Source organism: Apodemus sylvaticus, chromosome 3, assembly GCF_947179515.1.
Source record: "Apodemus sylvaticus chromosome 3, mApoSyl1.1, whole genome shotgun sequence".
Lineage (NCBI taxonomy): Eukaryota > Metazoa > Chordata > Mammalia > Rodentia > Muridae > Apodemus > Apodemus sylvaticus.
The window spans coordinates 56,651,235-56,666,362 of NC_067474.1; the positions used below are offsets into that span (position 1 = coordinate 56,651,235).

At 41.6% G+C, this 15,128-nt stretch overlaps 1 protein-coding gene across 1 annotated transcript in view; it reads left to right on the forward strand.

Moving 5' to 3' along the window:
• Positions 1-15,128, forward strand: part of LOC127680700 (phospholipid-transporting ATPase FetA) — a 108,013-nt gene that overhangs the window by 41,667 nt on the left and 51,218 nt on the right. Inside the window, exons 4-7 of the mRNA XM_052176337.1 lie at positions 1,792-1,950; positions 4,140-4,253; positions 11,740-11,838; positions 13,352-13,413. Coding sequence (XP_052032297.1) covers positions 1,864-1,950; positions 4,140-4,253; positions 11,740-11,838; positions 13,352-13,413 — 362 coding nt within the window. The 5' untranslated portion in view covers positions 1,792-1,863. The remainder of the gene's footprint in view (positions 1-1,791; positions 1,951-4,139; positions 4,254-11,739; positions 11,839-13,351; positions 13,414-15,128) is intronic.

Below are 15,128 nucleotides of genomic sequence, written 5' to 3' on the forward strand. Positions count from 1 at the left end.
TGCCAGGGTGAGCACATCCTCTCTCACTGAGGCCAGACAAAGCAGCCCTGTTGGGGAACAGATCCACAGACAGGCAACAGCTTTAGGGACAGCCCCTGATCCAATTGTTGGGGGACCCACGTAGAGACTGCACATCTGCTACATATGAACCAGAGGCCTTTGGTCCAGCCTGTGTGTGTATTTTTTTTGCTTGGTAGCTCCATCTCTGAGAACTCCCAAGGGTTAATTGACTCTTATTGGTTTTCCTGTGGAGTCCCTATCCCCTTCAGAGCCTTCAATCCTTCCCCCAACTCTCCCATAAGAGTTCCTGGCCTCTGTCCAATATTTGGCTGTGGCTATCTACACTGTTTCAGTTGGCGGCTAGGTCCTCTCAGAGAACAGTTACACTAGGCTCCTGTCTGCAAGCATAACAGATGATCATCAATAGTGTCAGGAATCAGTGCTTGCCCATGGGCTGGGCTCAGATTGGGCAGTTATTGGTTGTCCATTCACCTAGTCTCTGCTCCATCTTTGTCACTGCATTTTTTTTAAGACAAGACAAATTTTGGGTCAAAAGTTTTGTGGGTGAGTTGGTGTCCTTATCCTTCCAGTGGGGTTCCTGCCTGGCTACAGGAGCTGGCCTCTTCAGGTTCCATATCGCTACTGTTATGCATCTTGACTATGGCCACCTGCATTGACTCCTGGGAGCCTCCTCTAGGTCTCTGGGACCCTTTTACGCAGTTCCCCTGCCCCATACAGCTGGCATGTCCAGCTTCTGTGCTATGGAAGCTCAGTGATGGTTTGTTAATGTAAGTTTACTGAACAATTGTGTTGGAGAGAACTTGTGTTTTTCTTCTCATAGCACTGTCAACACAGACGACTTCTGTGATGCTAAATGGTGTGGAGCTTTTTCCTCAGAGGCAAGGAGGCCATCCCAGAGCAGCAGATGCCAGCTCAGAGTTCACCAGTGCACTCAACTCTTATTACCTCCTCCTAGACAGTGTTGGGCTGGGCCCCATAAACTGAAGGCGTGGCTCAACTCTTCCCATTTAAAGGAAATCAGAAGTCCAGCCCTCTGGAGCATCTGTTGATCTACAATTGTTTTTGTTTGCTTGGGGGTTTTGTTTCCTTATTTTGTTTTTGTTTGGTTTTTATGAGCAATCCCCAGTACACACACAGATTTGATTACTTTGTTAGAACATCACCATCCACAGAAGCATCATGCTTATGTTTACTGCTTAATGTAAGTCCTTGTTCACCTCCCTTGATCGTTCAATCTGTCTGTCTCCAGCCCCTGAGTGTGTCCCACCATGCCCAGTGTTGTGTGATGCTAAGACTTGAACTCAGTGCCTCGTGCCTACTGGGCAAACAACCAAACAGCATCCCTGGCCCTTTCTTGTGACAGGAGAGTGAGGGGGCACCTTGAGTCAGGGCCTTACTATATAGCTCAGACTTGCCTCCAACCTAATATCCTCCTGCCTCAGCTTTCAAAGTGAAGATTACAAGCAATCACAACTACCTCACTACTGCCTATCCAGGCATCCTATTTTATTTTATTTTTTTATTTACTTTTTATTTATTTTGAAACAGAGTCTCATGAATCCCAGGGTGGTTTTGAACTCAGTTTGTAGGTAAGCATGGCCTTGAACAGAATTCTGATCCTTCTGCTACCATTTCTCAACTGCTGGAATTCACACTTACACCACCATACAGGTTGGTGCAGAAATGGGCTCAAACCAAGCTTCTTCCCATAGGATGAGCGCTTTTCTGATGGGCAGCGCTCCCAGCACCCAAAACTTATTTTCCAAACAGATGCCTCAGCAAGAAGGTGTGAGGAGCTGCTGAAGCCTTCGCAAGCACACAGCATCCGGCTAACCTAAGAGGATGTCTCAACACGTCTCTCCTTTTCTTTCAGAAGAAAGGATTTTGCAAGCCAACAATAGAAGGTTCAACTCTCTTTTTGAGTATCCGGTATGTCTGTGTCACTGTCTCAGCAGGGGCTGGTGTTCTCTACATTTTCCTTCAGAGGGCGGGAGGAACTCCTTGTTGATACAGAAACCACAGCATGAATTCCAGTACAAGCTCCTCTGTTGTAAATGGTGCACTGAGAGCCTTAGAAGCCAAAGCCAACTCAGAGTCCTTCACTCCGGAAAACACATCTCTTCTAGGATTTTGTATTTGTGTAGAACTCCTAGAAGAGAAAAGTTATAGCTTTTCTTGCAATCTCTCCACAGTTCTCTGATCACTCACACATCAAAGACAATACACACATGTTGGCACCATTTACGCACAAGCTCTGCCGGTTCCCATTCTATTGATGAACAGTAACTTTTTGTTTTGTTTTTTGTTTGTTTGTTTGTTCGAGACAGGGTTTCTCTGTATAGCCCTGGCTGTCCTCACTCTGTAGACCAGGCTGGCCTCGAACTCAGAAATCTGCCTGCCTCTGCCTCCCAAGTGCTGGGATTAAAGGCGTGCGCTACCACCACCCGGCTGATGAACATTAATTTAGTTGGCCACTTCTGGTGCCGGACATTTACAATCTCTGCAGCATTTTCCTACAATAAATGGTCCTGAGAGAGTTTCATTGTGCATCTCAGCTGGCACATCTGTGTTTGTATATAGGGCGAGCTTTCTGGGAGACAGTTGACTTAGAGACTAAAGGTAAACAAACATTTTTTAAAAAGAATGTGATACATTTTTGCAGATGACCTTTTGAAAATATTACATCAACTGTCTTTCTGTGTACCGGAGAAAACCACCCACTTCACATTCCTGCCAGACTAGTTTGGGTTTGTATTTTTTCTGAGAGGGTCTCACTCTGTGGCCCACACTGGCTTCACATTGCTGCCATCTGCCACCCCTCCCAAGGTTGCGAGCTGGGCTTGCAGGCAGGCCCTTTCCATGCTGGTTTAAGCTGGTTATTATCAGTCCTTTCTATCCTTGCCAGCTCTTAGATAAAAATGGTAATTTGTTATTCAAACTTTTGAAACTTTGGAGTGAAATTGATAATCTTAGCCCTTTGTATATTTTTAAAAACTACCTATTAATGATTTTGTCCAATTTCCTGTTTTTTTATTTTTACCCTTATTAATTTATGACGTAGTCCATGACATCACACATGTATTGTGACGCCAGCTTCAGCAGCTGTTTGCTCACATCTGCTCCCGTAGAGGAGCCACTACGGGGAGCCCCTCACGGACTCATCGCTGTCTTCTGAGTCCATAAACGAAATGTGACTAAAAATTCTTTTTTTTCCCTATATTTTACATTATTCTGGACCCTAATGGTTTTCAGGGCCCTAATTTCATAAGAGTAGTTATATAGGTTTTCCTCTTCAGATTTAGCTTTAAACAGTTCCTTAGAAATGACCATTTGGGTTATTTCCACCTTATTCACACACAATGCTCGGCTTGGCTTTTGTAAGAAGGTCTTGCCATGTAACCAGGCTAGCCTTAAACTCAAAACCTCCTTCTTCAGCTCCCTGAAGTGCTAGAATTATAGGCATGCAATACCACATCCCACTTCAAATAAAATGCTCTTGCATGTTATTTCTCTCTCTCACACACACTCACACACACCATGTGTACATGTCACTCTAAGTATATGAAAATATATATGGCCATATATATTGTGATTCCTGCAGGGTATTAAGCTATGATTTCTGAGCTATAGGTACACAGTTTACAGTGCGGTAATGAGAGCAGGCTCCTCTCTCTCTCTCTCTCTCTCTCTCTCTCTCTCTCTCTCTCTCTCTCTCCATCTATCTATCTCTCTAATGAAACAGGAAAGCTAGGTTTGGGTATCCAATGGACTGAAGCTTGGTTTTAGTTGCCCGTCGCTCGCCTTGAAACATCATACAAGTTGTGGGATTTCACCGGTTTTGAGTTAATTTATTTAATATAAAGTAAGTTTGGTGACATTCACCTTATATGATGGATGTAGCAGTTAAATACAATTGCAAAACTGTTAGTCCTCTTCTTCCAGTAACTGTTGCCGGCTCATTCACCTCTGTATTGGTAGTTCCTGCCACAGGTTTAATAATACCCTAGGTTCAGTCATTACATCCTGGAGCTTGAGGGACAAACAGTTGAACCAGTTTTGAGCTGCCTTGCTCTTGTGCCTGCCCTGTGTTGTCACTGTGATGTGTAATTTACCCATAGGACAATTCCATCAAGACATCAAAGTATGGTTTCTTTAACTTCCTGCCCATGAACCTGTTTGAACAGTTCCAGAGACTTGCAAACGCCTATTTCCTCATTTTGCTGTTCCTACAGGTATGGCTGCTAAGACATTTGCAGTGTGTCCTAATCTGCTTTGGGGTCAGGCTGTATTCTCAGTACCTAAACTAGGAGGCACCCTCTTCATTTTGACATGGACAAATGGCTGTCTGGAGTCTTTGTCCAGTTCCCTGGAGTACAGAGGTCTGGATCAGTCAGTGTGAGGCAAACCTCTGTATGGAGATGCAAAGATGGAGTCCCATGGGAAAGGAACTCCTTCATTATGAACTTCTGTATCAAGTTCAACTTGATCATAGGAAGTCACAGATTCTTCATTCCAACCCTATTCCTCTTTTCATCCCGGCCTCTGTGATGGGAAGTTGACACATAACCAGGGGAAAGAATTGTATGGAACATAAGCAAGCCAGCACAAGGAAGGGATCCACATAGGGAGGCCCATGTCGAGAGGAGGGGACAGACAGATCTCACTTTTCCGTGCACTGAAAGTGTGGGACAGTCATGGATTACCCATGCCCACTGTAGTTTATGCTTGTGCATGGGTGTTCTGTCTGCATGGATGAGTTTCTGTGCTATATGCATGCCTGGTGAAGGCATCAGAACTTCTAGAATGGGGGTTATAGATGGCTGGGTCTAGGATTTGAACCTGGGTTCTCTGAAAGAGTATCCAGTGTTCTTGACTACTGAGCTATATCTCTCTAGTCTTGCCATATAAACTCTTACCATCATTTTCTCTTTTTTTTAAGCTTGAATTACTATCTATAATTTATTTGCAAAAATTAGCCCGCATTTTGTTTTAGAAAAAAATTAAGGTGTCTACACAAGGCTGCATCTCAAGACTCTGCTGAGAGCACAAATAAAATCACAGAGTGAACCCACTGAGTTAGCCAAGCAGCCCCGCAGCTGCCAAGCCGTTGGCCGACATCTTCCCCTTTCTCTCTTTTTTAAAAAATATTTATTTATAATTTTAATTTATTTACATTTTAGTGTTATCCCCTTACCTAGTTTCCCCCCCTCACATAAACCCCCTATCCAATCCCCCTTCCCATGCTTCTATGAGGGTGTTCCTCCAGCCACCCCACTCCCACCTCCCCGCCTTCGATTCCCCTTCACTGAGGCATCTATAGAACCTTCATAGGACCAAAGACCTCTCCTTCCATTGATGCCTGACAAGGCCAATCTCTGCTACATATACAGCCGGAGTCATGTATACTCCTTGGTTGGTGACTTAGTCCCTGGTAGCTCTAGGGGCTAGGGGGCTCTGATTGGTTGATATTGTTGTTTTCCTATGGAGTTGCAAACCCCTTCAGCTCCTTTAGTCCTTTCTCTAACTCCTCTACTGGGGACCGCCGCACTCAGTGCAATAGCTGGCTGCCAGTATCCAACTCCATATGTGTAAGGACTCTGCAGGGGCTCTTAGGAGACAGCTATATCAAGCTCCTTTCAGCAAGCCTTTCTTAGCATCCACAATAGTATCAGAGTTTGGTGACTGTATGTGGGATGAATCCCAGATGGGATAGCCTCTGGATGGCCTTTCCTTCAGTCTCTGCTCCACACTTTGTCTCCATATTTCCTCCTGTGAGAGTTTTGTTCACCTTTCTAAGAAGCACTGAAGCATCCACATTTTGGTCTTATTCTTGGGCTTCATATGGTTTGTGAATTGAATCTTGGGTATTCCAAACTTTTGGACTAATGTCCACTTCTCAGTGAGTGCATACCATGTGTGTTCTTTTGTGATTGGATTACCTCACGCAGGATGGTATTTTCTAGTTCCATCCATTTGCCTAAGAATTTCATGAATTCATCATTTTTAATAGCTGAGTAGTAAGTACTCCATTGTTTCTGTATCCATTCCTCTGTTGAAGGACATCTGGGCTCTTTCCAGCTTCTGGCCATTATAAATAATGCTGCTGTGAACATAGTGGAGCATGTCTCCTTGTTAGATGTTGGAGAATCGTTTGGGTATATGCCCAGGAGTGGTATAGCTGGGTCCTCAGGTAGTGCTATGTCCAGTTTTCTGAGAAACTGCCAGACAGATTTCCAGAGTGATTGTATCAGCTTGCAAACCCACCAGCAATGGAGGAGTGTTCCTCTTTCTCCACATCCTCACCAGCATTTGCTGTCACCTGAGTTTTTAATCTTAGCCATTCTGACTGGTGTGAGTTGGAATCTCAGGTTTATTTTGATTTGCATTTCCCTGATGACTAAGAAAGATGGATATTTATTTAGGTGCTTCTCAGCCCTGCAAGCTTCCTCAGTTGAGAATTTTCTGTTTAGCTTTTTTCCCCCCACTTTTTAAATGGGGTTATTTGGTTCTCTTGAGTCTATCTTCTTGAGTTCTTTGTATATACTGGATATTAGTCCTCTATCAGATGTAGGATTGGTAAAGATCTTTTCCCAATGTGTTGCTGTTTTGTCCTATTGATAGTGTCCTTTGCCTTCTAGAAGCTTTGCAGTTTTGTGAGGTCCCATTTGTTGATTCTTGATCTTAGAGCATAAGCCATTGGTGTTCTGCTCAGGAACTTTTGCCCTATTCCCATGTGTTAGAAACTTTTCTCCACTTTCTCTTATATTAGATTCAGTGTATCTGGTTTTATATGAGGTCCTTGATCCACTTGGACTTGAGCTTTGTACAGGGAGATAAGAATGGATCAATTTGCATCCTTCTACATGTTGACCCCCAGTTGATCCAGCACCATTTGTTGAAAATGCTGGGGTTTTTCCCACTGGATGGTTTTAGCTCCTTTGTCAAAGATCAAATGACCATAGGTGTGTGGGTTCATTTCTGGGTCTTCAATTGTATTCCATTGATCTACCTGCCTGTCACTTTACCAATACCATGAAGTTGTTTTTTTTTTTAATCACAATTGCTCTGTAGTACAGCTTGAGGTCAGGGGTGCTAATTCCCCCAGAAGTTCTTTTATTGTTGAGAATTTTTTTTTTTTTTTGCTATCCTGGGTTTTTTGTTATTCCAAATGAATTGAGAATTGCTCTTTCTAACTCTGTGAAGAACTGAGTTGGAATTTTGATGGGGATTTCATTGAATCTATAGATTGCTTTCAGTAAGATGGCCATTTTAACTATATTAATCCTGCCAGTCCATGGGAGATCTTTCCATTTTCTGAGGTCTTCTTTGATTTCTTTCTTCAGAGACGTGAAGTTCTTGTTATATAGATCTTTCACTTGCTTGGTTAGAGTCACACCAATATATCTTATATTGTTTGTGGCTTTTGTGAAGGGTGTTGTTTCCCTAATTTCTTTCTCAGCCTGTTTATCCTTTGAGTATAGGAAGGCTACTGATTTGTTTGAGTTAATTTTATATCCAGACACTTTGCGGAAGTTGTTTATCAGCTGTAGGAGTTCTCTGGTGGAGTTTTTGGGGTCACTTAAGTATACTATCATATCTGCAAATAGTGATATTTTGACTTGTTCCTTTCCAATTTGTATCCCTTTGACCTCCTATTGTTGTCTGATTGCTTTAGGTAGAACTTCAGATACTATATTGAATAGATAAGGAGAGAGAGGGCAGCCTTGTCTGCCCCTGATTTTAGTTGGATTGCTTCAAGTTTCTCTCCATTTAGTTTGATGTTGGCTACTGGTTTGCTGTATCTTGCTTTTACTATGATTAGGTATGGCCTTGAATTCCTGATCTTTCCAAGACTTTTACCATGAAGGGATGTTGGAGTTTATCAAATGCTTTTTCAGCATCTAATGAAATAAATGATCATGTGGGTTTTTTTTTCTTTGAGTTTGTTTATGTAGTGGACTACATTGATGGATTTCCATATATTGAACCATCCTTGCATCCCTGGGATGTAGCCTACTTTTTTTAATTTTATTCGATATATTTTTATTTACATTTCAAATTATTTCCCCTTTTCTGGTCCCCCACTCCCTGAAAGTCACATAAGCCCCCTTCCTTCCCCCTGTTCTCCCACCCACCCCTTCCCACTTCCCTGTTCTGGTTTTGCCTTATACTGGGGATGTAGCCTACTTAATCATGGTAAATGATCGTTTTGATGAGTTCTTGGATTCAGTTTGGGAGAATTCTTTGAGTGTTTTTGTATTGCTGTCCATAAGGGAAATTGGTCTGAAGTTCTCCATCTTTGGTGTATCTCTGTGTGATTTAGCTATAAGAGTAATTGTGGCTTCATAGAATGAATTGGATGGTGTTCCTTCTGTTTCTATTTTGTGCAATAAAATAGAAAGAAATTTGAAGAGTATTGTTATTAGGTCTTCTTTGAAGGTCTGATAGAATTCTGTACTAAATCCATCTGGTCCTGGGCTTTTTTTTTTTTTTTTTTTTTTTTTTGCTTTTAATGACTGCTGTTATTTCTTTAGGGGTTATAGGACTGTTTAGGTGGTTAAATATGATCCTATTTTAACTTGGATACTTGATATCTGTCTACAAAATTGTCCATTTCATCCAGATTTTCAGTTGTGTTGAATATAGGCTTTTGTAGTAGGATCTGATGTGTTTTTTTTTTAATTTTCTTGTGTTCTGTTGTTGTGCCTCCCTTTTCATTTCTGATTTTGTTAATTTGGATACTGTCTCTATGCCCTCTGGTTAGTCAGGCTAAAGGTTTGTCTATCTTGTTGATTTTCTCAAGATCCAGCTCCTGGTTTTGTTGATTCTTTGTATATTCTTTTGTTCCTACTTGATTCCAGCCCTGAGTTTGATTATTTCCTGCCATCTACTCCTCTTGGGTGTATTTGCTTCTTTGTGTTCGAGGACTTTCAGATGTGTGTCAATCTGCTAGTGTATGCTAGCAGTTTCTTTTTGTAGGCACTTAGAGCTATAAGTTTTCCTCTTAGCACTGCTTTCATTGTGTCCCATAAGTTTTGGTATGATGTGCTTTCATTTTCATTAAATTCTAAAAATTCTAAAAATCTTTTAATTTCTTTATTTCTTCCTTGACCAAATTATCATTAAGTAGACTGCTGTTCAGTTTCCACATGTATGTGGGCTTTCTGTTGTTTTTGTTGCTATTGAAGACCAGCCTTAGTCCATGGTGATCTGGTAGTATGTATGGGATTATTTCAATCTTCTTGTATCTGTTGAGGCCTGTTTTGTGACCAAGTATATGGTAAATTTGGGGAAAGTTCCATGAGGTTCTGAGAAGAAGGTATATTCTTTTGTTTGAGGATGAAATGTTATATAGATATCTGTTAAATCCGTTTGGTTCATAGCTTCTGTCAGTTTCTTTGTGTCTCTGTTTAGTTTCTGTTTCCATGATCTGTACATTGCTGCGAGTGTTGAAGTCTCCCACTTTTATTGTGTGAGGTTAAATGTGTACTTTGAGCTTTAGTAAAGTTTCTTTTTATAAATGTGTGTGCCCTTGAATTTGGAGCATAGATGTTCAGAATTGATAGTTCATCTTGGTAGATTTTTCCTTTGATGATATGAAGTGTCCTTTCTTATCTTTTTTGATAACTTTGGGTTGAAAGTCAATTTTATTTGATATTAGAATGGCTACTTTAGCTTGTTTCTTGGGACCAATTGCTTGGAAAACTTTTTTCCAGCCTTTTACTCTGAGGTAGTGTCTGTCTTTGTCAATGAGGTGTGTTTCCTGTATGCAGCAAAATTCTGGGTCCTGTTTTTGTATCCAGTTGTTAGCCTGTCTCTTTACTGGGGAATTAAATCCATTTGAGATATTAAGGAAAAATGATTGTTGCCTCCTGTTATTTTTGTTATTAGATGTGGATTTATGTTTGTGTGGCTATCTTCCTTTGGGTTTGTTGAAGGAAAATTACCTTCTTGCTTTTTCTAGGGTGTAGTTTCCCTCCTTATTTTGGTGTTTTCCATCTATTATCCTTTGTAGGGCTAGACTTGTGGAAAGATATTGTGTAAATTTGTTTTTGTCAGGGAATATCTTGGTTTCTCCATCTATGGTAATTGAGAGTTTTGCTGGGTATAGTAGTCTGGGCTGGCATTTGTGTTATCTGAGGGTCAGTATGAGATCTGCCCATGATCTTCCAGCTTTCATAGTCTCTGGTGAGAAGTCTGACACAATTCTGATAGGTCTGCCTTTATATGTTACTTGACCTTTTTCCCTTACTGCTTTTAATATTCTTTCTTTGTTTTGTGCATTTGGTGTTTTGACTATTATGTGATGGGAGGAAATTCTTTTCTGGTCCAATTTATTTGGAGTTCTGTAGGCTTCTTGTATGTTTGTGGACATCTCTTTCTTTAGGTTAGGGAAGTTTTCTTCTATAATTTTGTTGAAGATATTTACTGTCCCTTTAATTTGGGAATCTTCACTCTCTGCTATACCTATTATTTTTAGGTTTGGTCTTCTCATTGTATCCTGGATTTCCTGTATGTTTTGGGTTAGGAGCTTTTTTGCATTTTGCATTTTCTCTGACTGTCGAGTCAATGTTTTCTATGGTATCTTCAGCACCTGAGATTCTCTCTTCTATCTCTTGTATTCTGTTGCTGATGCTTCATCTATGACTCCTGATCTCCTTCCTAGGTTTTCTATCTCCAGGGTTGTCTCCCTTTGTGGTTTCTTTATTGTTTCTAATTCTATTCTTAGATCCTGGATGGTTTTGTTCAATTCCTTCACCTGTTTGGTTGTGTTTTCCTGTAATTCTTTAAGGGACTTTTGTGTTTCCTCTTTAAGGCCTTCTACCTGTTTACTTGTGTTCTCTTTTATTTCTTTAAAGGAGTTATTTATGTCCTTCTTAAAGTCCTCTATCATCATCATGAGATGTGATTTTAAATCATAGTCTTGATTTTCTGGTATGTTAGGATATCCAGGGCTCACTGTGGTGGGAGAACTGGGTTCTGATGATGCCAAGTAGCCTTGGTTTCTGTTGCTTATGTTCTTGCCCTTGCCTTTCACCATCTGGTTATCTCTGGTGTTAGCTGGTCTTGCTGTCTGTGACTATAACTTGTCCCTCCTGTAAGCCTCTATGTCAGTACTCCTAGGAGACCAGCTCTCTCCATAAGGAATTTGGGTATGAAGACCTGTGATACAGGGTCAGCTCTGGGGTGCAGACAGAAACCAGAAGGGTCCCCATCTGTTCCTTGGTTCCTGTGTCCTGATGGCTCTGGGAGGGTCCCTCTTTGGCCAGGAATTTGAGCAGAAGTGGTGGTCTTGCCTGTATTCACAGGCTTGTCTGCACTCCTGGGAGGCTAGCGCTGTCCCATTGCTATTTGGATCCCTGTGGCAGAGGATCAGCTCTGGGCCAGACAGAACCTAGAAGCAACTCTTACCATTCTATCTTCCAATACCTTTCATTATTGGAGAAGAAATGACTCTTTCCCATTAGGAATAAGATAGATACATTCATAGATACATGCCACTCCAAGTGGCAGCTTGGAGACTTTTCTTCTTCTTTTGGGAAATGCTTACTTGGATTCAGGGATACAAGAGAGTTATAATAACATCAAAGAGAAACTAGGGCCATTGGGTTTATTATGGTAAACCTAGAAAGGAGAAAATAATGGAGGCAGGACGTTTGGGGGAATCTGTTCTTCTTTAGGTCTCCTAACCCTGTGATCTCTATTTCCTTCTCACAGTTGATCCCACAGATCTCTTCCCTGGCCTGGTACACAACTGTGATACCTCTCATTGTGGTGCTGTCCATAACTGGAGTGAAAGATGCCATCGACGATGTGGTGAATGGCTTCCTGGGCTTCCCTCACTACACCAGTAATTGGGCTGTGGGCAGAAAAGACTTCCTGGAACTACCTGTGCCAAGAAGTGCTAACCAGAGAGATGTCTCTCACATTTGTTCCCTTATCTATTCCAGATGCCATATGGTTTCCACAGGGCCTAGACTAGTATTTTCTGCTTGGCCAGAAAGGGGCAATGCAGGCCTTTTCTGTTCCATCGCTTTAGGTCTTCTTTCTCCAGACTTCCTCCTGCTCTTCTCAGAACCCCAGGCTCTGACCCTTGGTTTTGTCTGGCTTTGCCATCATCTTTCCTCACCTGACTTCTCGTATTTCACATCTCTTCCTTCTTCCTCCATTCCCTGCTCCTTCTCTCTCCTGTTCTTACTCTTTCTTCACTCCCTCTACGTTCCCTTTCTCTCCAGTGCTCTCTGATTCCTTTTCCAAATGCTATTTCTGTTTGGCATGCACAGATAGGAGCTCTAGAAAGCCCTGTGGCATGATCGGAGGCCCACTCATTTCCTGCCACTGGAAAGAGATACTGGCCTGCCACAGCCAATGCTAATTGTAAGGGGTCACCCTGGACACAAAACCTACCAGTGGGGTTTGAGAGGCTGCCCTGTGGTGTCTTCAAAGAGGCCTGATTTTGTCAAGACAGCATATGATCTAAAGGATGTGACATTTCCCACAATGCTTTTTTAACTTTGTAAAATCTAGGCTTAACACATAGTGGTTTAGATTTCAGTCACAACTCAGATACAAAAACTCAGGTACATAAACTCATTTTAGCTCAGGACTACATACATGCCTGGCTACCATTTGCTTCAAGTGAGAAATGAAAACTTAACTTGCCAATGTAAGACAATCGAACTACTTCTGGTTCAGAACTTGTCTCTTTAAAATAAATGTTGGGAGAACCCAGAGTCGTGGAAAACTGAGTATTCTGCCTGCCCCGTCCTAGTCCTGCCCTTCTCCAGCGGGAGGAGCTCCACCTCCAAGGAGGTTGCTCTTGTGAATCCCTGGGGCATGTGCTGTGTTTGTTCTCCTGCTACCATAGGTCTTTGATTGTTGGCCTCTTTACCCCCCCCCCCCCCGCCACATCTGCTGTAGATGCTTCTGGATGCCCCCTGGTTATTTGTGCAGCATGAGGGGATTTCCTCTCGGCCAGCCCTCTCAGCTTTTGAGTGATTTGTTTTTAAGCTCCTAGGCATTCGTTGATATATATATATATATATATATATATATATATATATATATATATATATATATATATATATATATATATATATATATATATCCCAAAGATGGGTCTCTTTCTTTTCCCTGAGTTCTTTCTGCATTCCTTCCTAAGTTTCCAATGAACATTAGCCTCTTAGCCTGGTTTTGATGGTAGGAGGGCTTTGGGATATGGAAGAGGGAATCACAAACAAGAACTGCATTGGGTTACTTTTTAAACATTTAAATTGTACATGCAAGTTTCTATTTGTCTATTTTCTGAATATTTGCTGTGTAATTTTAGAAAAGACACAAAAGTGACAAGCAAGTCAACAACCGCTCTGTTTTGGTCGTGGTGAACGGCAGGTACGGTATCCTAGGAAAGTCAGGTTGGGTAGGATCAGTCCAGGGAGGGGTAGGTCACCATTGCTAAAACCTTGATGTGGTGGGTGCTTTAGAATAGTGATTCAGGACAGTGAAAAGGGCTTCATGTGAAACTTGCCTTGTTTAATATTCATGTTTTAACTTGCCAACCAGGGTGCCAGTTACCCACATACATGTCTCTTCCTGCCAACCAGGGTGCCACTTACCAGGAAGGTCTTAAGAACTTAAACTTTACTTGACCACTACGCAAAAGGAAAGACTTACCTTATTTTAAATAGTTTCTTATATCTCTTATGTTAGGGTTCACCCAGGGCAGTTTATAAAAGCAAGTATCATAAAAGCTTAGACAGATGCAGAAGCGCTGCTGGGTGGTTGGTTTGGGTCCAAGCTCACTGTGGGTAACCATACAAAGCCCTTCTACTGACCTCTATCATGATTGGTTTCCAAGGGCACAAAACATAACAGAATATGTAATCAACTTGGCATTAGAAAGTTTTCCAGTCACAGCAGAAACATATGAGAAAGTTTGCTTATAATGGCAGAGTAGCCAGGTAACAGTTACCTAGGCTTAACATTTACTAGGCTCTAACATCCCACGCAGGTCTTAACATTTATCTAGGCCTTAACACTCATGCATGCCAGGGAAGAGCTCTACAGACTTGCCTGTAGATGTTGCTAGCGCTCCCTGAAGCGTCCATACTAATTGAGATGCCACTGCGCTTTTTGTTCTATAAAATGGAAATAACTCTTAGATGCCTGAGAAAATAAAAATGAAAAAATATATATCCAAGCAGTTGATAAAAATATATATCCAAGCAGTTGATAAATTATAGCATGAAATTAATATGCCAGTGACAATTATCAGAGTGACTGGCCTCAGGACATCTGCCTTTAGAACATAGTGGATTCTGGCAAGGCTCACTGGCTGTACTGCCATAGCCTTTCATCCAGGTGTCAGCACAGATTACTAGCCAAAGACAGCATCCACACTGGCTCCATGACTTTAGCTACATGGTGGTAAGATTAGAACAGGGCAGACATGTTTCTACGAAAGGCAAAATGTGAACAATATTCTAAGGGGCATGGCAAGCTATTACAGAGTCATGTCTGACAAAAGGAATTATGAAGGGGGTGATGTCTGTACCAGATCTGTATCAGGAGTGGGAAGCACTGAAGAAGTTGGAGTTTCGTGAAGGGAACATGAGAAAAGAAACTGCAAACCTGACAAAGTCACCACCGATGCCTGCCTTTCTCCCGGTGGCCAGCCTTGCAGGGTACTGACTTCCTGTAGCTCTGACCAGGCCATTCTGTTGTCCAAGATCTTGGGCATCTGACCCCTCATTACTCAGAGTGAATCGTTTTCTCCAAGGTTTTATATAGCTGGAAGTTCTCAAGACCAAAAAGATGAATTACTATTAAAATGGGGAAGGAATAATATTGTTTTAAAAAGGCAAAAATGAATGTATTAGAAACTTACCAAATGGAGGAATTTCTGACCAAATAAATTTAGTCAAATGAGCTCCCTCAAATAACTCAAGTACTTGTATTTATTTGTTTTTGTACATGGATTTTTTTTGAGAAGAATTTTTCACAGAGAGAATTTAGGAGTCAGCCAGAGGCCCTGGCATGCATGTATGCACATGTATACAAACATATCTATATCTTTATATGTTTATCAGAGAGGAAGTGACTTAGGA